Source organism: Saccostrea cucullata, unplaced genomic scaffold (genome assembly GCF_032062105.1).
Source record: "Saccostrea cucullata isolate Sc308-1 unplaced genomic scaffold, CSIRO_AGI_Scuc_v1 ctg4, whole genome shotgun sequence".
NCBI lineage: Eukaryota > Metazoa > Mollusca > Bivalvia > Ostreida > Ostreidae > Saccostrea > Saccostrea cuccullata.
Genome location: NW_026920828.1, coordinates 1439559 through 1467416, shown reverse-complemented (window position 1 = coordinate 1467416; position 27858 = coordinate 1439559). Strand labels below are relative to the sequence as shown.

Here is a 27858-nt window from a genome sequence, read left to right as displayed (position 1 = left end):
GGGGGCGGATCGAACTTCTTTCAGTACCAATTTTTTTCCTGAACACTACCACTTACCTTTTTCAGTTTTGGCCTAAACCGTACCGTCCCCTGTTGAAAGGGGAGGGGGGTACACTTACTAGACATTATTCCAATTTAAAGATATACAAAAAGATTAATATTATTTAATTATTTTCAAAATAATGTTACTTGAAAAGTTTTGGTCTTTTGAAAGATAAATTTCCCGCCAAAACCGAAAGACATTCGGGGATCTTCTGCTTTTTCCCCTGTAGTGAATCCCGGAAGCGCGGATTTTTTTTTTTGACAGAATTCAGGAAGTGAGATGTAGTAGATCGGTTGTTTTTCTTTGTGTCAAAGAAGTAAATATGATTCGACCTCAAATATGAACGGAAACCGAGAATCTCGAAGTTCAAATTCCTACGACTGGACTCAAGATATCCAGTTACATGGTTTGTTGTATAAGAAGCCGATAAATCACCAGAGTAACAAATGGACAAAAAGGTATGCCTTACACCTGTTTGATAAATACTTCCTTACTAAGATCTAGCAAGACAGTCTGGTCTCTATAGACAGAGTTGAATCTTTCTGAATTTAAACTCTGATTTCTGTTTTATTTTTGTTATTCGATTTTATTAAAATTTGATATATAGCATATAGCAGCATGTAAAAACAACACAATATTGCATACAGACAGCACTGGTAGACATCAAGGTAAAGATAATTTACAGCTCTTGAAAATAATTAAGGAATACTTTGAAAAGTCTGATGATACTAGCCCCCCCCCCCCCCATTAAACACAACATGTGACACACAAACCTTTCTCTCTGTTTACACCTATGTCATGTTCAGTGTGTGATATAATCATGCAAACTTCATGTAATATTTACTTAATTAACCCACAGGTTTCCCCTCTACAGACCCCCGGGCCTGTTAGACTTTTTTTCACATAAATTATATATGGATGACATATTTGTGATATAATCTATCCTATCAATTCAGAAAATTTGCTTAAACTTACATTTTATAAAAATAACCCTCTCTATATATAAATTAACAAGGTTGCCAACTTCGTCTGCAAACCGAGAGGCACTGCCGAGAATTTTGGTTGAATCGTCTCATAAATCTAAACAAAGCCCTAAAATCAAAAACTCATATTGTAGATTGAATATTCTTTTCATTAACCACCAACTCTCATGAAGGTTAAGGCACTTTAACAGTCGTTATGACCAAGTTTACGAAAGGAGGTCAGGCTACAGTTAGCGTTTTTGCTTAGTGAACGGAAGTGACGAGGAGACGACTTTTTACCAAAATACACAGTTCTGCAGAAAGTCTGAGACACTGTTTTGAAGTAATCATTTGAAGAAATTTGGTTGATATACACTAAAAAATGTCTTTCAAATGTATTGGGAGAATAGAGTTCTAACCCGCTTTGCAAATGAAATGTCTCTAATTATTATTCAAATACCTGATTTGCATGTGAGAGTTATGCCCTTTTAAAAATGCAATTTATCAAAATATCTTCTTTTCCTTAAATATTTGTGTAAATCTACAAAACGTTTGAAAATAAAATTATTATGAAGAATTCGTACAAAAACACAAGAATATATCCATTGTTGATATTTTACACGCATATTTGGGTATATGGGGAACATCGGGAATTAGTCCTCTCCTCATTACTTCCGTTCGTTAAGCTTTTTACGGAGTTGGCAACCTTGTTGATTTTTATATAGAGAATGTAGGGTAGATTTAATAGAACGTTTGTTTTAGGTAATTTTTCGATTTGCTGGTATATATCTTATCACAAATATGGCAATGAAAGATTTTTTATAAGAAAAAAATCGAAAAAGCCCAGGGGTCTATATCGAAGGGGGGGGGGGGGGTCCTGTCCTCAAGCACCTGTGAATTAACCCCATTTATTTCACATTCACAGGACAATGTTTTTTTGTTTTGGTTTTTTTTGTTTTGTTTTTTTTTTTAAAGTTTGAACACTTTGAAGTGTAACTATGAAACTTGCATAATAATCTCATAGCTTTAGAAATATGTCCACTCTTCGAACTGTCAGTCATACACATAAATGGGGGTCATACTTATTAAGCCACAATACCCTATAATATCATGTGGTCACACTCCATTGATTTATTAATTTGGCATTAATATTTGTCATGGTTCATTGATCAAGAAGTCATAAACAATGTACACATGTACTATCCATCAGAGGTAGAATACTGTTTAATTCATTGGGATTTTTTGTTGTTTTGTTTCTTTCTTTGTTCTACTTCCCTTTGAGCAGGGAGGGCAGATGCTCTGAACACCTGCACTGCACCATGCAGGTGACTCGGGCTTTCAAGACAATCCCCAGGTATACATGTATCATAAGACAGTTCCATAGACTTCTGTTCAGATGAATCTGAATAAAATGACTGAAAGATAAGACATGTATAAGAAAATTATTTATTGACTGTTTAGAGAACTGGTATCTGATACTCACCTAAGAATTAGCTGATTATCGATCTACTGTAAACAGGGAAATTTTCGCCCCCGTTTTATTTTCGCTCCTTTCGCCCTATCCTCATTTGGATGAATTTAAAACGGGGTGAACTAAAATAATACAATATAATTTGTTAAACAAAACTGTGCCTGGGCGAATTTAAAACGGAGCAAAATTGTTTGCAAGTGTGAAAGGGCGAAAATAACCCTGTAAATAGTATATCTTAAAGCAATATGAGCTGCAACTTTGATGTCGGAATTTTTTGTTGCGAAATTGTAAATAACTATTTCAATGACAGAAAAAAATAACGTTAATTAACTTCTGTTGTTCATTTGTGCATTGGAAGAACTATTTATAAACTTCGATTGAATCAAAATTCTATTATTGTCGTCCTGTGCAATAATGATTTCTTAATATATAAAACTGTATATTGGATTGTATATAGAAGTCTTGCTTTGTTTTAGTTTAATTGATCATAAACTTAAGGTGGAAGTTACAAACAAATTTATCATAATAACACATTTTAACAGCAAAATAAAATTTTCTAAAATGCAACTCATATTGCTTTAAATGTATTGAAAATGTGGGAAAATGGTGAAGTGTTGAAGTTGACAATTACACATCAGAAAAACTCTGAAAGTGATGGAACATAACTCAGCGACAAAAATGGGAGGGGGACCCAGACTATATTGTTCAATAAATACTCAGATTAAAAATAGACTCTCTACAGGGTAAAGGAAAAGGTCTCCCATAAAGGATAGCACACTACAGTTACTAACTAAATAATGCATAAAAATATGAAGTAAATGTAGCAGGAATCTGCATAATAGTCAAGTGAACATTTTTAATGTCACAAACTGACCCTCAGATAAGAATAGAATTCATAGAAAAAACAGATGCCCAAGCTTCTCATGAAAGTGATATGATGATTTTATGTGTCACTACTGTCTTTGAACTGACTTAAGTTTGTTCCTTTCTGTATTATGTGCATTAGGAAGATAGATCTGAGATTTTCAAGGGGTTTCTCCACAGAGGCAAAAATACATTGCCTCAATGGTGACACACTGTTGAATACACCAAATAACAAGGAAATATGGGGTGTAATTAGATTTTGCAAAATTAATGAAGTCCCTGTATTTCCTCCTTGTATTGAATGGGTTGATCGACTTCCAACAATGGGATGAAATTATTATGCCCCCCTTCGAAGAAGGGAGGGCATATTGCTTTGCTGTTGTCTGTCGGTCGGTCAGTCCACCACCAGTTTCCATTCATTTTTCTTCGCAGAGGTTGCACATATTGAAATGAAATTAGGTATACAGATGTATCATAAGAATATCAAGGTCAAGATTTGTTTTTGATAGATCCATTTTGGACAGAGTTATGCCCCTTGGACTTAGAAAAATTCCAATTATTTGGGGGAGGGGGGCATAAGTGTTATACAAACATCTCTTGTTAATCTTTTTTTTGATCTCTTTTATCAATTTCTCTGAAATTGACTGATACAATGTACTGTAAATCACTTTTTATTCATGAGAACTTTAGTTGTAATTACGAGAGACAGTGTGCTTTCAAAAATATTATTCTATAATAAAAATATATTCCTAAAGATTATATAGTCTAAGAGCAATAAGCAGCATCTGTGAAAATTTTGTTTCTCTTATAAATTAGTAAAGGTCTAGAGTAATTCTCCTGAAAATAAGGTGTTGCCAAAATTTAGTGATTTACAATATTTGTTTTCTCATTATTCAGGTATTTTGTGATAAAAGATGGTTTTTTGCTATACTACCCTGACACAGAGAAGAAGGACCTGGAGAAGAGGAAATGTCTTAATGTTCACCCAAAGGTATCAGGCAACTGTAGCTATTGGTTTTATAAACTTATCATACCTTAGTTAACTCCTTACAGAGAAAATTTCCACTTCCTTTAATCAACCCATGTGCATTGTTATCATATGATTTGTTGGCATTTCCTCCCTGAAGAGGATGATATGACTAGTATTTTTTTTAGCTCTTTACTGGTCAGAGACCAGAAGAGCTTATAAATGCAATAGTAAAGTGTTCATCGTCCATCTGTCTGTAAACAATTTTTTTTAAAACACTACTCCTCTTACGTACAGTATTGATCAGATTTTAATATAGCTTGGCACGTAAGCAGAGTCACTATTAAAGATACATCAAACTTACCAGTAGTGCATCAAAATTTGATTTTGATGTACGGTGTTGCCATGATTACTAAAATTAGAAATTTTTGTGAAATTCCCTTAAAACAATATTCCTCCTTCAGGTTTAGTTTGATTTCTTGTTACCACTATGGTAATATTAATTTATTTAAAAAGTCTGTGCATTGTATTCTTTTAAAGGGAATTATCCCCCTTGGAGAGTGTTCGATTGAAGCAGTCAGTGAAAATGGACAGCCTCATGCCTTTTGTGTAGAGAGTGCTGAAATAACTGTAAGTATTCATACCAACCAAATCAGAACTCAAATGATAATCATAATAAAAATTCAGAAGTAGCTTTGTGAAGCAAAACATATTTTCTGACAAATAAATGTATTCTGGATTACATGAGAATGTTTTAAGAAATATCAAACAGAGGCTATTCTTAATTAATGTGGTAATTCAAGTGTATTTTATTCTTTTATAAGCAAAAAAAAAAAAAAACCCTCCCCAGAATTTGTACTCTCTAGAAGGATTTTCCCCAAAGCCAAAAATCCAATTAAACTAAAATTCATTTTTTCCCGTGGATATGGTATAGAAATTGCCCAACTAATTAATTGTACAATGTTATTACTTTCTTTTTTGATAATATTGCTTCAAAAAACTGTTTGCCATTACTTAGAAAAAAATGATATTTAAAATTTCGGACAGAGAGCGTATCAACATTGAACAAGCATACATATGCTTGCACAGACAGATAGGTAAAATAAATTGGAATTAATTTAGGGGTGCATGTTCTTTTCCTGTACAAGTAAAATATTCTTTTAAAATGGCAAGCAAAATGTTTTACTTTAAAAATACATGTACTGAAGAAACAAATCTTATAAACCAAAGGAACACATATTGATTTAGAATTGCATTTTTATTTTTCTTCCCTCAAGGTCAATGTAAGTATGTATTATGCATCTGATGCATATCATTTCACCATGCACTAGCTCCTGTGTCTTATTATCATGTATAACAATATACTGTACACATGTGTTTGGTTTACTTTTTTATTTCTGACAATCGAGTCATATGAAGTATATGTACAAACTATGTATCTATGTTTATATGCAGATAGCCAAAAAAAATTCAAAGTATTTTATGCATATACATGTATATATTTTACTAACTTGGTATGACACTGTGGTAGACATTAGACAGTTATCTTTAGATTATCCTGATATGAAATTCAAACTTTTTATCTTTGATATAAAACACTATGACACAATTTCAGAGCAGTAGGAAACTTGCTGCTCTCAATGTGAACTACCAATCTAATTAAAATTAGACCTTTCATCTCGCTCTTCACGAAGCGACATATCAAAAACGAAGAGCGAGATGAAAGGTCTAATTTTAATTAGATTGTGTGAACTACCAGTATATACAACACTAGTCTATATAAAATTATTTGATTGAATGGTGTCTGGCTTCTATCTGTCTTCTCAAAAACTGCTAAACCAATTTTAACCAAACTTGCCACAAAGCTTCCTCGGGTTAAGGGGATTCAAGTTTGTTTACATAAAGGGTCTCATTCTCTTTCAAGGGGAGATAATCAGGATTTAGTGAAATTTTAATGGTATTTTTTAAAACCCCTCTTCTCAAGAACCACTGGGCCAGAAAACATGAAACTTATATGAAAGCTTAACATAGTGTAGATTGAAATTTTTTTTTCAAATTATGACACCCCCAACTCCCATCCTGGAGTAAAATGGCGACCACAATGGGATCAAGAATCAAAGTTAAATTACATCAGAATATACATGTGTAGAAAATGTTTTTTAAAAATTCTTCTCAAGCACAGCTTAAACATAGATAGTCATATTAATATAGAAGCATCCCCAATTAATGTAGAATTAATTTTATTCAAAGCATGTTTCAGGAGGTAAAATATCAATCTTTTACATAGAAATAAACAGAAAAAAGAATCTTTAAAAAGTTTTCTTAAGTCATGATAAATCAAAATTTGGAAACATCCTCAGTAAGTTTAGAATCAAACTTATAGCCTTGCCACTTCCCCTTCCTTTTTGGGATAGGTTGGGAACATTAATTTGTTTAAACTTTTAAATACTGAACTGATTTCTGTCCCTCTCTAACCAAAATGTTCAGGTGAGTGATGTGGCCGATGGACCTCTTGTCCCATTTCATTTTTGTAGTGAATTACCAGTCATCCTTGGGTAGCTTATCTAATGGATTTAACATTTGATGTCACTACCTACTTTGGTTCCCCGAGGTTTTCTGAGGGACCTTTGTACTTAAAGATGTCTTTAATGTTAATATTTCTTGAAGGGAGAGAATATTTTTTGTGAACAATCTTTATTTATGGAATATTTCATTTATAAAGCATCTCTAAAATTTCAGGCTTATTAATTAAGTTGCCTCAATGTTCATGCTCAATTGCTTTAATTTAAGTTTAAAGCAGTGTGTTACAGATTATCAGTGCTTTGCAGAAAGATAAAGAACCTAATAGTGTATAAATCAGTGGAACATGCATTTAAGCTTTTGAGATTTTTTCTCCTTCATTTTAACTCTTTTGGTTTGGAAAGTTTCTGCAATTTGTAAACATTTTGTGTATCTCTGCTGTGAATATAGTTTTGAGGGAGTTAGTAGATATTTGTCTGCATGTAGTTTATATCTGCATGAAACTTTAGTCATCAGAAATGTAGATCACATTTGTAGATTTTATTTTTAAATGAAGAGAATCATTAACTCAGAGTGTGTCCCTGTTTTAGTGTATCAGTTACCTTCCTTTTGTTGAGAGAGTATTCACCCTTTTTTTGGCTAATATTTATCATACTAGATAGAGTAGTGCTGTTTTATACAACAATTTCATAAAATTATTGCTTTTTTGTATACAGTGTATTTGTAATTTTTTTGTTTCATTAATATTTATATTTACCGTTTGTATTTGATTGTTTATAATTTGTTATATATTATTTAATTATGTTGTTCTCATTATTTGTTCATTAATTCAGGGCAAACTTATGTTGGCAGCCGATAGCAGCTTTGAGCGAGACAAATGGATTGATATGTTAAAGAAATCCAAACGCATGTTTGTATACCAACTACTCATGTAGTGTCCATCTTTATTCATTATTCATTAGAAATAAATGCATCATGAACTGGCTTTAATATAGTGTTAATAAAATAACTTTAGTGACTGCATTTAGTAGTGCGAAAATAACATACTAAAGTGCTTTATTACACTGTATTGCATTGTTTCATACAGAATTACTTGTATGTATAGATATTTATGACATTGGAACAAAAAACAGTATCTGGTTTTTTTTCACACAAAACAATTTGTACAAAATCCGACTTTTTATTGAAGAATTTTAATTTTGTATCCAATTCATTGTCAAGTTCAAGTAAGATTATAGTGTCTTCTTTGACAGTGACTTTAAATTTTTAAGTTTCACACATGATTCAAACTGATCTTAAAGAAAAAAAAGAATAGTTAAGTTTTGACATGTATGACAAAAGCATGTATAAATCCAATTATGATAGGGAAGTCCATCTTTAAAAAAATTGGTTGCCCTCTCTCGACCCACTGACTAAAAATGGCCCGACTTGAAACTTGTTTCAAGTTTTAACCTACAGGAAGCAATGATTTTTCTTATGTAGTCTGAAAAATAGTTTTTGAAATGTCAGCACTAAAATTGAAATTTCCTGATAAAAAAAAATCTGCTTCTTCAAGCCAACCCAATTTTTCATCCTGAGTAGGAGATGACAAACATTTCAAAGTTGGTCAATTTTTTTTTCTTTAGAAATTGGAAGAGTTCTAAGCTTGCTGATGAACTGATTCACCAGTTAGAAGAACAAGGACTACAAATGGCTAAACAGAAGCAGGATTATTTTGGTAAGTGACCAGCTATTTTATGACTTACATGACCTTGAACAGACATCAAGGACATATGCACACCAGCTATTTTACACCTAACATGACCTTGAACAGACATCAAGGACATATGCAAACCAGCTATTTTATATCTTACGTGATCTTGAACAGACATCAAGAAAATATATATACACCAGCTATTTTATATCTTACATGACCTTGAATAGACATCAAGGACATATGCACACCAGCTATTTTACATCTAACATGACCTTGATCAGACATCAAGGACATGTGTACACCAGCTATTTTATATCTTACATGACCTTGAACAGACATTAAGGACATATGTACACCAGCTATTTTATATCTTACATGACCTTGAACAGACATCAAGGACATATGTGCACCAGCTATTTTATATCTTACATGACCTTGAACAGACACCAAGGACATTTGTGTACCAGCTGTTTTACATTTTTCTTGACCTTGAACAGACATCAAGGACAAGATAATATTGGGCATCTTCATGAAGAGATTATATGGATATTAATCCACATCCTTTTAAATTTCAGACCAGCTTCAGTCTGAAGTGATGGCATTATCAGACGAGAAAGAGAAGTATGAGGTACCCTATCTATATATACCCGTGATTGATGAAAGAATAGTAGTCCATTATATTTCCTTACATCTGTGACACTTTGCCTTAATTCATATGGGAGAGGGGGTATGATTCTGTGACCTTAATGTTCATAGTATATCTAGTTTTTAGTTGGAGGGGGTAGCACATAGTAACACACTAGTGTCAGTTTCTGGGTTAGTGTTTTGGTAAATATTAGTACATGTATATAGAAGAATGTGTGGGATTAGACACTTTTTAGCCGGGCTTATTGCTCAAAGAGCAATTGCCGGCTTATGTGATCCTGTTCAAGACAGGATGTTAACCCCATAGTCGCCATTTTAAAGTTACGTGTAAAAATATAGTTCTTACTCTCAACCGCTTTTGAGATAATACAAACGCTAAATAAAGCAACAAAAATAAGTTTTATCTAAATAAATAAACATATTTAGTACCTTTAAAAACTTCAGTCTTAAGTCAAAGAACATAGTTCATTGGTGTATGGAGTTTTGATAATCAGTGTTACATGTGTCTTAGTTCTCTACACATACGAAGAAAAGCAGGAGAGGGAACCAGACTGGCCTGTTTGTTTATTTTCAGTTGCGGTACCAGATTAATTCTGATTCTGACAAAATCGGACCGTGGTATTAGGATAGAAACTCACTGTCAGTGTCTTATCATTTATATTGATAGATTTAAAATGATTTTTTTCATCAGAATTTTAAATCTGATATTCTTTTTTTTTAATCTGTTAATACAATATAAACGTATGATTCATGTAAGAAATTCATAATGATTCTACTCTGTAAATGAGCCCGGCTCTCTGTACTTCTGAGTACTTTGATTTAATTGTTGATTGATTAGCAGCATTATATTGCTGATTCAGTATACAAAAAGATGTCTGTCTTTTTATCAAGATTATATTCAGCTGTTAATTTCTTTATACAATATACATATAGTGAGAGAGAAAAATAATCTGTCTTTTAGGAACTTGCAAGGGTGAATCAGGAGCTTGAAAAAGAAAAAGAGAAAATGGAAAAATACCAGACAGAATTAATGGAAGAATTTGAGCAAGTAAGAAAGTAAGTGTTTACGTGGAAATTTTCCAGGGAGAGGAACACACAGTAGTCAAGATAATAAAGTTCTGTTTTAATGTCACAGGATTAAGTTCTATTTTAATGTCACAGGATATATGTATTTGACATTGATAAAAGGATACAATTGAATGTACCACTACATGAATGGCAATCTTCAGAGCACAGCCCTGTATAGAAACATGATTGTATAATCTGTATATCCTGTTCAGTCACTGCTTTGTTCTGATAAATCCTTCCTTTTGATGACAGGGAACTGGAGGAAACCAACCAATACATGCAGGATGTGGAGAAGGACAGGGAAGAGCTCTCATCAACAATATCTCAGCAACAGGAAAATTTACAGGTACAGCCCAGTACTCACTGAATCATAGACTTAGGAAATCACTAATTTTCGTGGGGGTTTAATTTTCGTGGTTTTCAAGGTATGAAGAAACCCACAAATCTATGTCCACCACGAAATGCAATTTTTCACATATATTACTACTGAACAATTCTTCAACCACGAAATCAATTCCCCATGAACCAACATATTTTCCTCAAACCACAAAAATTTGACCCCTCAAAAATATGTGATTTTACAGTATTTATACTTGAAAAAAAATTGAATGGAACTTATACACTAGAAACAAAAAAACAACAACAATTGAGCAACACATAAACAACCAAGTAAAAAATCTGGCTGTGTTTTAGTATTAAATGTAAGAGTCAGGCATTTCATTTCCTTCAAAAAGTAACAGTTAAAAGTCTCAGTTCCAAGCTGAAAAGTAGCATGAAAAATGTGAAGATAACAAAACAGTGGTCAGTCTAAAAAAAAATAATCTGTAACGAGGGCATAAAACAAAGCCCCTTGGAAATATCAGAGATGGGATCAGATGCCTAGGAGGGGAAGGCATCCCCTGGTTACACTGTAAATAGACCTATATAGTGATTAGGTACACAGAACATTCCATAGTCAAATTCAAAAACAAAGGCTTATCAATTTGTATGAAAAAAGACAGTCAGAATGCAACTCAGTGATAGGATACATTTGCTGACAAGGACATTATAACAATCATAGATTTTACAAAATATTGACTTACAATGGGGATGTTGAAATCCTTGTAACATCAAGATATCTCTCAGTAGCTTGTTTCAGTTTAAACATTGTTTGTACTCTGAGCAAGCTCTTAAATATCAAATAAGTTGGGAAATGTTAACATCATATACAGGTGATAGGGATGGAAGTAAAATTAAAATTGGAAATGATTTAAACCCTTTGCTTGAATGACCATGTATTGGGGCTAACCCAAAGTGCATTTTGACAAACATTGAAATAAAGAGGTCGCTCCAATATGTACAGATAAACTTCAATTTAATTAGGGACATTATCCTTAATTTTGAGTGAAGACAAAGGGGCCAAATTGAAGGTTTTTTAGCCAAACTAAGACAAATTCTTTTTAAACAATGAAAATAATGATATCAGAAACCTTAAAGTTACAAGGAAATGGGACTGTATCTTCTGTTAGTTTTTAAAAGATTTACATTAAGTTAAAATGTTACAATTCATGAACACAATACATAAAATGGCATAAACCATTTATTATGTGTTTTCTAAACCCTTTGCTAAATTAAAGATGGCTTTATTGTTATTAAAGGAAATCTATGAATCAATTCCTGAAAGTTTTTAAAAAACAAATATTGTACAATGTACTGGAAAAAAAATTGTGAGTGAGATTAGAATTCTGTATTTTATTCATTCTTCTTGATACTTTAATTTAATACCATATCTACATACTAAATATTGATGGAAACTAGATACGATCTCGTTGCGAGCAACGAGAGGTCTTCCGTCCGATTCAGGAAAAAAAACTTGTAAAATCGAGCTGAAAAGTGATTCAAAATTTTGATCACAAGGAGGAGTGAATCCAGGTCGCCAACGTGAATGCGCCTTTTTTCTCTTTTCTCCCCAACGCGCGAACCATTTAGCTATTGGGAATACTGCTTTAAATATACTTGTGTATATTTTTGCAACAGTACACCTGTCTAAGAATCATAAAAGGCGGGCCCTTATTCATAATTTCGTGTCAAACGCCACGCGTAAATATTCGCACCTTTCCTTTGTACTGATCTATTAAAGAGGTGCAATAGCGTCAATGAAATCAATTAATAAAACATTCTTATCACCTTTATTTTATTTCGGCGTTAGGAAAGTATATTTAACACATTTTACACATTACATATCGTATCTAGCCCAGTAACACTAAAGCAGTGAAACAGAAATTAAGTTTTTAAGATTGACACTGAATTGCAACGTACTACTACGTGAGAGTCCAAGTAGTTTTTTGCATTTCATGTATCCTTATGTCAGAATGGTTTAATCAAACGCTCAGCTGCCTCCATAAGCCCCTACTCGCGAAATGGCGGAGTTGACAGAGACAGCCGCCATCTTGGACCCGCTTCAGATTTTCAAATATTAATATCTAGAGTTCAGATTAACCAATATTAAAACAACTTATATAGTAAGCATCAATAGAAGTGTCTCTTTTAATATTCCAAAAATAAATGAAAAATATTGAAAAACAACGAAAGTTGAAAAATTGGACTTTTTGAATTGGCTTCCGGTAGCGACAGGAAGTACTGACGACGAACAAAAAGTCGCGTCCTGGAAAGTATCGATCATCATCTATAAACTCTGAAAGTTTCAAATTGATATCTTTTACCGTTTTTGAGTTTAATCGTGGACAAAATGTCGTTTTAAAATCAGGAAAATGGTCCAAAACTTGGCACCAGAGAGGAATTTTCAAAAACTGTCTTGGAACTTTAAAGAGTATCTTACAACACATCTTTCCTGAAAATTTCATGTAATTCTATCCAGTAGTTGTCGAGAAATCGTGTCAGAAAAATAATAATAATAATAATAAGAAACAGTAGAATCACTATAAGGTCTTCCGTGAAGACGGAAGACCTTAATAAAGGAATAATGGAAGACTTATTGAATGCAATGCCTGTGCAAATATAAATTTCTTTTATGCATATTAAAGAAGCTACCATAACATTCATGATGGGTTTTTTTAAATCAGGTTCTGGCCAAAGAGAAACACAAGATATTGAATAATTTGGAGGAACAGGAGAACCAGAACCAGACTTTACAGAGCATGGAGGAGCAACTGAGGAGGATAGAAAACAAGATGAGTCTTCTTCAAACCGAGAAAGCCGAGACAGAGAGGAGGTAATACACACAGATTTATCTCCTGTAACCAATTGTCACAACTGACCTCAAGTTGTGATGGATTTGTTAAATCAGAATTTACAAACCAAAATAAATAATATTTTGTAAGACCTCCTGTATACCAAGAAACAACAAGATTTATAAAAATTAACAATAAATTTATCTACATATGTACAATAAATATCAAATCGGCCAAAAGTTCAATCATGGTCATCACTGGACAGATTCACACTTCACACCACGTCGCAATGTATGGTCCACCATATTGTCCCTTCCGGTCCACCATATCCCAAAAGTATCCTCACCATGTACACCAATCCTCCCGTCCAGAACAAAAGCTTAATATACAATTTTGGTCACTGAGCTGTGGCATTTTATACATAAATACCATACTGTCGGCCCCCAGGTCTTGCTTCTCAACGCCGCTACAAAACATCCCTGAATCCCAAGATCACACAGCAGGAGAAACAGCTAAAACACACCCAAGTTCACACAGCATGGGTTATATAAAAGGCACACCCAAGATCACTAAGCATGGGTAAAGTATAACTCACGGCGTCCAGACCTCATCTGACACACACTAGCCAACACCCAGTATTAATAACTGACCAAAACTACTCAAACGGGTTCGACGAGTATACGTTGATAAAAATAGAACAAATACAACTCAGTGACCAATAGTGCGTAAATGAAATAAACGATAACTCCTAATGCCAAAATAAAGATAACTCTTACCAAATCCTGTACAATAAGCTAGTATTAAACATTGACACAATGTCACTAGTGACAATACCTCCCTTCTTAAGACACAAAATGCAATTTTGTGACATAAATGAAAAACTATGTACACAACAAAGTCTTTATGAACAAGAACTTACTCAGGAACAACACGACTGAGAAAATCAGCTCCAATGTTATCTACACCTCTAATACAATGAAGCGCATTGAAGTGGTAAAATTTTCCATTTGGATGAAACGTTCTGAGTCATGCTTTGACCGTCAATTATAACATAACGACACGCCCATTTCTTTAGAAACGAGAAAGAAATATTCGTCGTAATGTTTTAGGGCACCCCACTTTCCGCGACAAACAACATGAGTGCGTAAATGAAATAAACGATAACTATATAGAGGGTCCCCGCATTTGTAAAACACGCATTGCAACGAATTCGTACATAATTATGATTTTTATCATGTTTATTGGAGTTAGCATTACACATGTATCGGTCGAACACGTGCTTACTCGGTGTTTATGCAGACCGTCAATTTGATTGGCTACTATATTTATGGAATACCTGTTCTACAAGTATTCGATTGGATCATTTGACCGATTTTTCCTTTCTAAAGAAATGGGCATGTCTTAAGATAGCTCAAAACGTTCCATCCAAACGGAAAATTTTACCACTTCAATGCGCTTCATTGTAACTTCAGTTCTAAAGTTGAATGCTTGTAAGAAAATGAGACCATCTCATCAATCTGCTGTTTGAAACTTTAGTCTTTTGTAAATGAAGTAGTGGTCTATGATCTGTCTCCACAACAAACGCTCTTCCATACAAGTAAGACTGAAATTTCTGTATAGCCCATACGACTGCAAGACACTCTTTCTCCACAACCAAATAACGTTGTTCTCTGTCTAGCAGCTTCCGGCTTGCATATGCAACTGGAAATGTACGTCCATCATGCTTCTGCATCAGCACTGCACCAACTCCATGATTAGATGCATCAGTTCTTAAGATGAATGGCTTCGTCAAATCTGGTAATCTGAGAATTGGGCTGTATAGCAACATGGATTTTAAACTCTTAAATGAATTATCATGTTCTTGTTTCCAGTCAAATTTGTTTGGAACACCTTTCTTGGTTAAGTCAGTTAAAGGAGCAGCAATAGTGGAAAAGTTTGGCACAAATTTTCTATAATAGCCAATCAAACCAAGGAAAGATCTAACCTGCTTCTTTGTCTCTGGCCTTGGTGCTTCTTGGATAGCTCTCAACTTCTTGTTGGTTGGCTGTAAGGTTCCTCCTCCAATAACATGACCCAAGTACTCAAGTCTCGTCTGCGCTATCTCACACTTGGAGGGTTTTGCTGTTAACTGCGCTCTCTGTAGTCTCTCCAGCACTTTTCTTAGTTCTGTAACATGTTCTTCAAAAGTTTCTGTATGAATAAGAATGTCATCAACAAAACTATCAGTATGCTCTAAACCTTTGAGAATTTTCCGCATAAGTCTGTTAAAAGTAGCTGGGCTGTTTTTCATACCGAAGGGCATTACTTTAAATCTGTACAAACCATCTGGTGTTAAAAATGATGTTAAGTCTCTGTCTTCTTCTCTCATTGGAATCTGCCAATATCCTTTACATAAGTCAAGTTTAGAAAAGAAACGACTGTTAATAATTTTAGTCATGATTTCATCTGGATCTGGCATTGGTTCTGGATCAAAAATCGTTACCTTGTTCAAGTTACGAAAATCCACACATATTCTCTGGCTACCATTGGACTTCTTTGCCACAACAATCGAACTAGCATACAGTGATTCTGATGGTTCGATGATATCCATGTCAATCATATGCTGTATTTCTTCTCGGACTGCACTTCTGACTGCATACGGTATCTGATATGGTCTGTTTCTGATTGGTTCTTTTGTAGTGAGATGAACTTCATGCTGGATAACATTCATTCTACCAGGTAGATCTGTTAAAACTTCCTGAAATTCATGTAAGACATCATTAATGGATTCAAGCTGATCTGATGACAGTGAATGATTTACCTTAACATCTGTGAATGATTCTGTTGCCTTCATTGGAAGAAGATGTAACAAATGTTCATTACTGGAGTCCTCTGTTTCCTCCGATTCCAAAACGACACAAGAGGCTAAAGTTGTTGGCGAGTCTGTATTCCTTTCCTCTCGAACATTGTATTTCTTCAATAAATTTGCATGAAACAAACGAATATGTCCATTCATATCTATCTGGTAATCAGTTTGTCCTTTTCTATCAACTACTTTGAAAGGTCCTTTCCACTGCATTATAAGTTTGTTATGGTCTGTTGGAAGCAAAAGAAGAAGGAAATCACCAACCTTGAAAGATCTCGGCTTTGTCCTTTTATCGTACTGTTTCTTGTAATGGTCTTTAGACTTCTGAAGTTCTCTCTGAGCCAGCTCACACGTTCTTGCTAGTCGCTCCTTAAGGTCAAGCACATACTGGTAAGTAGTTTTCACTTCCGGGTCCTTCTCCTCCTTCGTCCACAGTTCTTTCAAAACTGTCATAGGTCCCCTAACATTACGTGCATAAACTAGATCAAATGGAGAAAATTTAGTGCTTTCTTGTGGAACTTCTCGATAAGCAAATAACAATGCTGGTAAATATCTATCCCAGTCTTTTGGTCTTTCAGAACTCATTTTCCTTAACATTGACTTCAAAGTACCATTGAACTTTTCTACTAGTCCATTACATGCTGGATGGTATGGAGTTGTTACTAATTGCTTAAACGATAAAAGTCAACCCACCTCTTTCATGATGTTGGAGGTAAATTGCGTACCCATGTCCGACAGAACTTCTTTTGGAATGCCAACTCTGCTGAATATCTCTACCAACGCTTCTGCCACCGTCTCTGTATCGATGTTCTTCAATGCAACCGCCTCTGGATACCTAGTACTGTAATCTACAACAGTCAAAATATATCTATTGCCTTTGTCAGTAATTGGAGAAAGCGGACCTACCAAATCTACGGCTACCCGTTCAAATGGTGTATCAATAAGTGGCATTTTCTCCAACGGAACCTTCGTCACTTTGCCTTTAGGAAACGTTCTTTGGCATATGTCACATGATTGGCAATATCTTGTCACGTCACCCTGGATTCCAGGCCAATAGAAATTCGACATGATGCGGTCTAGAGTCTTCTTTGTACCAAGATGTCCACCTAGGATACTGTCGTGCGCAATCTTCATAACTTTCTGTCGCAAAGATTCTGGAACAACAAGTTGTTTATACAGTTTTTCATCACTAACCTTTCTTGAATGATAATGTCTGTACAACAGTCCTCTTTCAACACTAAACCATGTCTCTATATTTTCGCCAATGTTCTTCTTTCTGCCAGTCGCTGCATGCTCACGATACACTTTCAAGGAAGAATCATCCATCTGCAGTTGTTTCATCAGATCAATTGTCATATCAGTATCTACTAAATCTGTAACTTTTAGCTTTTTCATACCTTTCTTTTCTTTTTTCTTTTGATTCCTTGTCTGTACTGCTTGAAGAACTTGACTACACTCTTCTCTTACGTCCTTTCTACACCACTGTGGATCAGGATCCGACTGATTTCTAGCACCATCGATGTTACCTATAATAAGATCGTAAACAGGTTCTTTCATACATAAAGCATTGATATTACCTGTGAAATAGGGAGTGTCGACATAGATGGAAGCCTCTTCTACTGTACGAACTGTGCCATCTATCAGAACACATTTCTGCACTTGTCCAGTCAGCTGATCATCTGTAACCAAATCTCTCTTCACGACAACACCACTACAACCTGAGTCTCTTAATACTTTAACAAAGTTCTCACCGACATAACCCATAGCAACGGGCATCTTTTCACAAACCTTGCAGACGCCTCCAATAACAGGTAATATGTGTCCACATGCGAGTTTTACAAGTCCATCTGTGACACAACACTGCAACAGTTTATGTTTGAGAATGCATGCTGATCCTATGTGAGGCTGATTTTGATGCGGTATAGCATTGTCCGTCTTGACTTCAGCAGAATTCTGTAAGCTGGAACTAGAATTGTCATTAGATTTTATGCAATTCAACTCACAGTTATGTTGACTCTGTAACATCGCAGCCTTTTGAGTATTGTGCGAAGTAGGTACTGCACGAGGAATTTTCTGCTTGGAGAAACAGTTTCTTGCCAAATGACCACTTTTCCCACAGATGTAACATTTTCTCTCACCCTTTTGCTGTGGTGATCCTTGGTACGCCTGTTGCTTTTGAAAGGATCCACTGCTGTTACCCTGAACACTGGAAATACTTGGAGGTTGCCTCTGAAAAACTTGTAAGTCTTTAGTGAATGAAGTATAACCATGGGCTTCAATAAATTGGTCTGCGAGATTTGACATTTCTTCTGCGTTTTTCGGATGTCTTTCTTTAAGATACATTCCCAACTGCTTACTACAACTGTTTAAAAACTGTTCTCTTAAACACAAATCTTTAAGACCGTCATATGTTTTAGGACTATCTGCTAAAGACAACCATTTCTCTACATAATTGTTCAGCCTAGCAAAGAATTGTGAAGGATTCTCACCCTGTTCTGGTCTGCTGGAACGGAACTTGACACGAAACCCTTCTTCTGTCAGTTGAAAACGCCTTAACAACGCTTGCTTCAAGGTACCATAATTCAGAGCCTCTGAAACTGGAAGTCTAGAATACACCTCAAGAGCTTTACCTTTCAGGAGAGCACTAAGATTAATCGCCCATGAAGACTGTTCCCACTTAGCACACGAAGCAAACCTTTCGAATCTCTGTAAATATGAATCAATACAATCTTTAGATTCATCAAACGGAGGTAACTTTGGCAACTTAGCAAGCGATTGAGAAGCAAGACCTAATGGACCTACAGCTAATTCTCCAGCTTTTAATTTTTGTAATTCAGTTTCTTTCTTAAGTTTTTGTAATTCAATTTCACTCTCAATCTTTCTCGCTTCTCTCTCTGCTGCCCTTTCCATCCTTTCATAATATTCTCTCTCTTTTCTGTCAACAAACTCTTGTAACTCAGTTCCTTGCAAACCTAACTTTTCTCCTAATTGTACATACTCCATTGTTACAATATGCAACGCAACAACAAACAACAAATGTGAAAATAAGAAAATAACAAAATGCATATGAAAAAAATAGTTTGTACAAAACCTGCGAAAAAAAAATAATTCAAACAATAGAAATCTTTTTCAACTAAAGCCTTTTCTACAAAACGTGAAAATAATGCAGGTATACTTGGTAACAGGAAGTCTATCCCACCGCTGCCACCAAAAATGTCACAACTGACCTCAAGTTGTGATGGATTCGTTAAATCAGAATTTACAAACCAAAATAAATAATATTTTGTAAGACCTCCTGTATACCAAGAAACAACAAGATTTATAAAAATTAACAATAAATTTATCTACGTATGTACAATAAATATCAAATCGGCCAAAAGTTCAATCATGGTCATCACTGGACAGATTCACACTTCACACCACGTCGCAATGTATGGTCCACCATATTGTCCCTTCCGGTCCACCATATCCCAAAAGTATCCTCACCATGTACACCAATCCTCCCGTCCAGAACAAAAGCTTAATATACAATTTTGGTCACTGAGCTGTGGCATTTTATACATAAAAACCATACTGTCGGCCCCCAGGTCTTGCTCTCAACGCCGCTACAAAACATCCCTGAATCCCAAGATCACACAGCAGGGGAAACAGCTAAAACACACCCAAGTTCACACAGCATGGGTTATATAAAAGGCACACCCAAGATCACTAAGCATGGGTAAAGTATAACTCACGGCGTCCAGACCTCATCTGACACACACTAGCCAACACCCAGTATAAATAACTGACCAAAACTACTCAAACGGGTTCGACGAGTATACGTTGATAAAAATAGAACAAATACAACTCAGTGACCAATAGTGTGTAAATGAAATAAACGATAACTCCTAATGCCAAAATAAAGATAACTCTTACCAAATCCTGTACAATAAGCTAGTATTAAACATTGACACAATGTCACTTGTGACACCAATGATGCCAGCTAGTCCCTTACAGGCAAAACTAGGATTGAAACGAATGTTCTCAGTCTTATACCACACTGAAGAAACTATAATAAAACACATCTATAGATGGAATAATGTATACTTCTTTACTAACATATAGCTGCAGATCTGTAGCTCACTGGACTGAGAAATTGGGATGGACAGCCGGAGACTTTTTGATGCACGAAACTGTAGCTCTACTGTCATCCATCCGAATTTGTCTCAGAACAGTGAGCTACAGATCTGCAGCTACACCCAGTCAATTACACTGTGTAACCTTAATTTAAATTCTGACAAGATTTGCTCTGGGGTCTAGAAAGACAAAAACATGGCTCTTCTCAGAACAGATAAAATGATAACCTACATACATGTTTTGGTTACCATGAATTTTTCCCTGACATGTGCTGTAGATCACTAAATTTTTGTGACATCTGATTTTCACAATACCTTATTTTCATGAGATAGTAGTTGACTTTTTATTAGCATGACAGAATATTCACATTTTGTGGTTTTTACTCTATATAATCATTAGGAATACTTAAATATGCAGGGTTTAAATTTATGTAAGCATACAGTCTTACATAATTACATGAAAATGAAGTTCTCTTGAATAAAAAGTAATTGTTTACAGTTTATGACTGGTGCATTAAGTACTAGTATTTACAGTTTATGACTGATGCATTAAGTACTATAGTATTTTCCTATCTCCAGTCTTCCAACATACCTTTTCACTGTCCTACCTTGGTGCCTGTCCTTCACACTTTCTATTTTGATTATTTTTAAGAAACCATTCAAGCAGTTCATTGTCAAACTTCATCCAAAGATGCATATTGGTAAGAGAAATTGCAAGGTTTTACAACACAAGGCAGTCAAAATGAGATAGTAGAAGCAATGGGTCCCCCACCTAAAAAATAGACAAAAGTACTCTTATCTATAGATATTATAATGTTTACTAGTATTAAAAATATCTCTGTTTCTTTGAAATGAGCTGAATGCAAAAAGGTTGGTATGCTTCTTGTTTTACCTTGAACTTCCTTATCTGATTTTTCCTCATTTTGCATTTTGATGTGTTACAAAGAAACTGGTCAACAAATTTTCATTGGACTTCATAGAGTGATACATACTGGTATGAGGAATTCAAATGAGTCATACATTTGACCTTAACTTTACTTATGTCACCTTTTAATGTACTTGTTGAAAAGTGAAGACTAGATAATAAGCCATTAGTCAGTGTCAATATAATCTCTGTCAAGCTGATTTACAACATGCATGTACATTAGAAATTTATCTGTGTATTTCAGGTTAAAAGAAAATGAAGACAAAGCCCTGTTATTGGAGGAAGAAAAGCAGCAGTTTAATGAACAAGCCCAAGAACTGAATGAGACTATCAAGGTATCAAATCAAACACTCTCTGTCACATGAGATATTTTAATGTCAATCACTGCTTTAAGGTGGTACATATACAGCTTACTTGTATGAATGTTTAATCACAGGAAGCCTTTTGAATGCATGGCTTGTAAATTGCTTCAGTAACAGATACTGATAAATAATTTCATGCTAATTAATTTTCATTGTGTTTATGGGTCTCTTCAAAATTTTGAACTCAGCACTTCTTCGGCCATGAAAAACCAATATCTTTTCCATAAACCACAAAAAATTTGACACAACAACATAATTGCACATTAAATCTTTTAAAGTTAAGTGATTGCAAAGATATTATAAATAAAAAAATGTTTTTTAGAAATGAAGGAAATACATTTGTAAAACAAACATGTGCCTTGCATAAGGAGAAATATTCTAGAGTATCACATATTTTTTGTTAGGACCTAAGAGCTCAGAAGGAAATGACAGAGGCTGAACTTAAGGTAGGCAATTAAACACCAGAATATCTATATGCATTGTGAAAAATATTGGTAGAATTTTAACTTGGCAGGCTAAAATAGAAAATTTTTAGGGATGCAGTGAGGGGTCAAAATTTTGAAAAGTAAAGAACTCGTATTTTAATTTCAAATATATAGAAGAGAAGATATATGATGAACATAAATTGTATAATAAGAAGATTTTTAAAAAAAGTTATTTAAAAAAATTAGGACACCATACAGATGTTTGATTATTTTTGTAACAGGAGGAAGTGATGGCCAGAATGGATGCAGAGAGAAAGCTGAAGGAAGCAGAAGAGTCGCTAAGGAAGCTGGGCGTCGCCGTGGATTCGCAGACGAAAATAATCAAGGAAGATGTTCATCAGGAGATGGTCATTAACGTCAAAAAGTTAAAAGGTGACACTGGCACAATATAGGTCTATAAATAGAAACAATGTAAAGGTACATAGGAAGGGGACAAGACATTGTTTTTTTTATTAAGCCAACTGTAACATTACCTGGGTACAAGCTGTGAATATCAAGACATAAATTTTTGAAATTACAAAGTAGTACAGTTATGATTCATAGTTAAAGAAGGTTGTTAAGAAAAAACATGCTATGTAATTTCATGTACAAGTGTAAGTATATATTTGAAAGAAATGTATGCTTGCTTAAAGATGACTAATTGCTTGATTTTTGTGGAATCAGATTTCTTTGAGGGACTTGCAATGGAAGCAAAAATAGATGAAGATAAACCAATGATTGTTAAAAACTCCATCCACGCACGAAAAACTTTACAGAGACGAGCCAAAACCAATAAAGTGAAAAAAGCTCGCTCAAATAGTAAGTACCTTAACTTATGTTAGAGCAGTTAGTACTTTTTTGATTACTTGAGCAGTGTTTTGAATGATTCCTTGAGATGTAAGTATTTTAATTTGGTTTCTCAAGCAGTGAGTGCTTGGTTTTGATTTCTCAACTTGTAAGTACTTTGATTATTTTCTTTTGCTTTAAGCAAACTATGCTTTGCCGAAAAAAATTAAAGAAAAAGAATAGTTGAGCACTGCTGCTTTAAGTTTCAATTTTGGGGATATTACTGGTATGTGAGACCATCTCTACCGCAGAGGGAAATAAAAAAGCCGTAGGGAAAACATGTTGAAGGTTACATTGATTGTCCTTTTTATTTCAGAATCTCTTAGCATTGACTATGGTGAATTCTATGTTTTATATGTTTAAGGTATAAAACAATTTAGGTATAGCAGACCCTCTGTATTGTTATTTTAGAATAGTTGTCTTAGAAATTTGAGGTTTTTAATGGTCATTGTAAAATGAGACATTTGTTAACTTAGCAGCCCTATGAGACATGTTTCCAGGGTTACCCAGACCTAGTTTAGTGTCCTGTTTGTGTTCTCCTTAGCTGTAGTTTACACTGAATGACTTACAAACCAACTTCCAATTTCCTGGTATCTGACAATAAATTTATAGACTTTCATAATTATGTATTTACAAAAAATTGTGGTGTAATGTTTCAAAGCAAGTACAAATTTACAAACTTGAATTTTTCTTTTTTTTTCACAAAATAAAAGTTAAAATGAGTGATTATTTGCCAGCATAGTTGATTGTTTTAAGCAAGTTTTTAATTGCATAAGGCTGTTAACTTTTGATTCCCCCTGTACTTATGATAAAGGTGATAACTTTTGATTCCTCCTGTACTTATGATAAAGGTGATAGCTTTTGATTCCTCCTGTACTAATGATAAAGGTGATTACTTATAATTCCTCCTATACTTATGATAAAGGTGATAACTTTTGATTCCTCCTGTACTTATGATAAAGGTGATAACTTTTGATTCCTCCTGTACTTATGATAAAGGTGATAACTTAATTTGATTCCTCCTGTACTTATGATAAAGGTGAATCCAGGTATCCCAGACTGAGGTAAGCTGTGGTCTGTTAAGTTAGACTGTTTTGACCTTTTTGACCTTTCTTCTTGGAAGAGTTCCAATTTCTGATTTACAATCTTAATTTTTGAATCCACATTTAAGATTTCAGAGTTCTCCACAATGTTCTTATTAATCCTGTTCTTGCATGGGTTAGAGGTTGTTTGTTTGGTCAATGTTATAAAATGTTTATTGATAAAGTGTAGAGAGACTCTAGTGTTTAGTTTTTGATTGACGGCAGGGCAAACGGCCATGAACTTCATTCATTAATGGAATTCATTCTTTAATTATCATAAAAATTTCACATAAAATCATAATTTTAGAATTTTCACCAAAACCCCAGACTAATTAAAAACTGATATTACTTCTTTACATTATGCATGGTGTAATAATTTTCTTACTCTATGTAGGTTTGCGAGCGAAGTCATCCAATTTTGATGAAGAGAAAGGTGATGGACTTGCTCCAATTCGTCGTTGTGTAACAACTGTCAGGAAGAACTTTGCACAGTCTCTTAACTTCCCGATCGGAGGGGGTGTAAAACTAACAGAGGAGGAGTTTCTATGATTGACACGTGTCACACATGCTCATTCTAGCATAATGTTTCAGGAATTACTGGTCTTGAAGGGTACATTCCAGTATAATTCAACATTAATTCAGAGACACAGTTGTTACATGTATTAATTCAATCATTAACAAGATTTAGATTTCTTTTCAATTTCTGTCATTGCAAACTTGTCCTTTTTGTCTCAGAGATTGTTTTAGCACTTCTACAACTTCATGTAGTCTGACAAAAAGGATAATTTTCAACATGATTTTTTACAATAGTTTGTGGTGCTTTTTTTCATACACAAACTACCGGTATTACAGGTATGTCACTGGAAGCAAAAAGAAATTCACTGATGATTTGTAAAACATACATGTATATATATTAATTCCAATACAGTGTATTCTTTTTAAGTTAACTTTTTTTTTCATTTTGATGCACTATTTCTAGTTGGAGCATGCGATTTCATGTCATTTTCTGTGCCAAAGTAATGTGCTCATATAAAGTAAAGGTAAAACATGGTACAGTAAAATTTGTTTAGTACGAACACGGATATTGCAAATTCACGGATATAGCGAAAAAATCTTTGATCCCCAGCTTTATAAATTTAACCAATTTCTTATACGGATTTAACGAATTACGGACATAAGGAAGTAATTTCATAGGTCCCAATGACTTCGTTATAACCGAGTTTTACTGTATCATTCAGAGATAAATCCTACTATATTTTACTATCTGGTATATGAGCTGTGACTTTACATAGATTCAATTATTTGTCTCATTTGCTTTCACAGGAGATTTCCTTTCATAAATATGCATGCTAATAAAAGATGTGATAGAAAAAAGACTGGGAAATCTTTTCAGAGAACTTGTTTTTGTTATAAATCTTTGTACATATACATATACTCTTGTATAGTTTTTGTATGAATATTCCTTTTTTTAACAATTGCATATTGTGTCTGCATAATTTATGAGAAGTGCATATATGCTTTCATGTATAGTGACTTTATGCAAAACATTTGAATATGTTAACAGAAGAAACAGTTATAATACTTGATGAATTGTGATTGTTGATCCTTGTCCTCCATGTTAACTTTGTCTCATTTTGACAGTGGTGCTACTACACATATGGTATACATTGTTTACATTCTCCAACAAGGAAATTTTATGTATATTTTTTTTTTCTTTTTGAAAATAGCAATGTTAAAAAAAAAATGTATAATGCTATAAAAAAAAAACAATTGAAACACACACACACAATATAAATATATATATATATTTGAAGGTGTTTTTCCCCCCTTTAATAAACATGTGTTTTGTCTAATTATGATATGAAATTTTATATTTTAAAAATCAAAACATTCCATAAACCACTGATATACACCTACTGAGAAGAAATGTATATCCAAAGCAGGTAGGATAAGTCAGGAATGCTGTCTTACCAAAGCTGTTATATAATAATGAAAGTTCATGACCTCTTCACATTCTGTAGGATACTGTATTAAATTATTCCTATTTTAAGTTTATATGTAGATTTATTTTTTTGAACACATGAAAAATTTCTCTCTCAGGAACTTTATCTTGCAAGAATATACAGAGATTTTAGTGTAGATCTAGTGTACTCAAAAGTTCATCTTATTTAGTTCTATACATTAGAATACCAATCACAGACCAAAGAAGAATGATACATTTCTTTTTTACTGTTGCAATACAAAAGCACCATGGGTGGGGCGTTTATGTCCATGGGACATACACTGTATTTCTAGTTTCCAAAATGCTACTCCTACTCAATCATGTAATATCAGAACACCCCCCCCCCCAAACACACACACACACACACACACACCCTCCCTCACAAACCCTCACACACACTTTTTTCCAACCCTTTACTGTCCATTGAAATAGTTGGAACTACACAAAATCACAAAAAAAAGGTTTTTTGGAGTTTGACTCTAGAATTTTTCAGATTCTTGGAAAGTTATAATTTAAAGGCATTTTTCCTTGCTCCCCTTTTCAAAAATATACAACTTGCCTGCCACGGAATCTTGGTCCAGTTTCAACAAAACATACTACATGAGTAAACTATAAAGGTATATTATAATTCTGTTTGAGTTTTAAAGTGTTAAAAGAGCATTAGGACAGATAATTATGTCAAAAAATATGTTTAGGTGCTATTTGCAAAAACCAATAGAGTTACAGTCCAGTCAGACTTCTGACCTATATAAACCACACTCTATTTGATAACCAGTAAGATTCATTCATATTTGTGTGAATAATCTCACTTTTATGGGGTTTTTTTTTGTCTGGGGCAAACAATAGCAAAAAATTTTAAAGATGACATTGATAAACATCAGTTTAAATGAAAGTGCAAGGGTTGTAATGTTGATATTTGTTACAGGACCATACATGTATATCCTGAGTACCCTAAAAGTATAATCTTGATTTTTCCACTTTTATGTCAATCTCCTGTCAATAGCCCAAACTATACAGTTCTACATTGTTTTGCATTTATATTATTGTGATAGTTGTTATTCTCAGTAAATTATATTTTGTTAATATATATCTTCTTCAAAATTTTAAATTAATTAATGGATTACATTGCTTGGGACAATTATTTTGTGAGAATAAAATACTATGTGATTAGAATGCATATTTATTACTGTTCTTTTCTTTATATAAATCAAAGAACATACATGTGCATACAAATTGTTGATACTTTGGTAATTTTGTATCATGTAGGATTTAAAGGTTTTAGAACTGCTGCTGATTTCAGAGTAAAAATAATATAGGTAATCTAAAATAATAACAAGCTAATACCAAAAATTTGTGTCCTTCACTGAAGGAAAAAAGGGGAGGATGCACAGATTGAGAGTTGACCCCCTCCCCGTATTAGCATAATTATCAAATTATGTCCTGAAGCAAAAAAAAAAGCCAATATGAATATTATTCTTTAAAGGATTCTTTTAAGGTTCATTGATACTCTGATAAGAGAGATAACTCTTGATGACATAAATGTCTATTATTCCTTTGTAGATTTGCCAAGGTGAAGTGTCTTTTTTTGGTCCAATTTTGCCCTGCTATAATTGTTTGTATTTTACTTATAAAATACATTTCTTTTGGAAAATCATTAAGATTCAAGCAGCATTTATACGAGTGAGCAGAGGGGTTATGAACCTTAATATAAAATATTTATCACACAATTATTATAATAGTTTGTACACGTCATGTGTCATAAATTCTTCATTTCAGATGCTAAATACTATCTTCAGTAATTGATAAAGAAAA

At 33.9% G+C, this 27858-nt stretch overlaps 1 protein-coding gene across 2 annotated transcripts; it reads left to right on the top strand.

Annotated features, from left to right (window-relative positions):
• Positions 1-289: 289 nt before the first annotated feature.
• LOC134258445 (pleckstrin homology domain-containing family D member 1-like) lies at positions 290-27221 on the top strand. Of its 2 annotated transcripts, XM_062741001.1 has the most exons (15): positions 290-500; positions 4237-4330; positions 4847-4936; positions 7660-7736; positions 8452-8543; positions 9098-9150; positions 10129-10223; positions 10488-10581; positions 13298-13446; positions 21535-21625; positions 22057-22098; positions 22359-22509; positions 22801-22935; positions 23279-23326; positions 24439-24574. In XM_062741001.1, the coding sequence occupies exons 1-14, from the start codon at positions 382-384 to the stop codon at positions 23323-23325; spliced, it is 1329 nt and encodes a 442-aa protein (XP_062596985.1). In that variant the 5' UTR covers positions 290-381; the 3' UTR covers position 23326; positions 24439-24574. The 2 variants fall into 2 exon arrangements, with proteins under 2 accessions (XP_062596985.1, XP_062596984.1); XM_062741000.1 differs by lacking the exon at positions 23279-23326 and having other exon boundaries at positions 24439-27221.
• Positions 27222-27858: the final 637 nt, after the last annotated feature.

Bases quoted from the DNA above. Each gene is read 5' to 3' on its own strand.
- LOC134258445 (XM_062741000.1), top strand. From the start codon at position 382: ATGAACGGAAACCGAGAATCTCGAAGTTCAAATTCCTACGACTGGACT. The intron at 10,224-10,487 runs GTAAGTGTTTAC...TTTTGATGACAG, and splicing joins GAATTTGAGCAAGTAAGAAA to GGAACTGGAGGAAACCAACC. The intron at 10,582-13,297 runs GTACAGCCCAGT...TTTTTAAATCAG, and splicing joins AGCAACAGGAAAATTTACAG to GTTCTGGCCAAAGAGAAACA.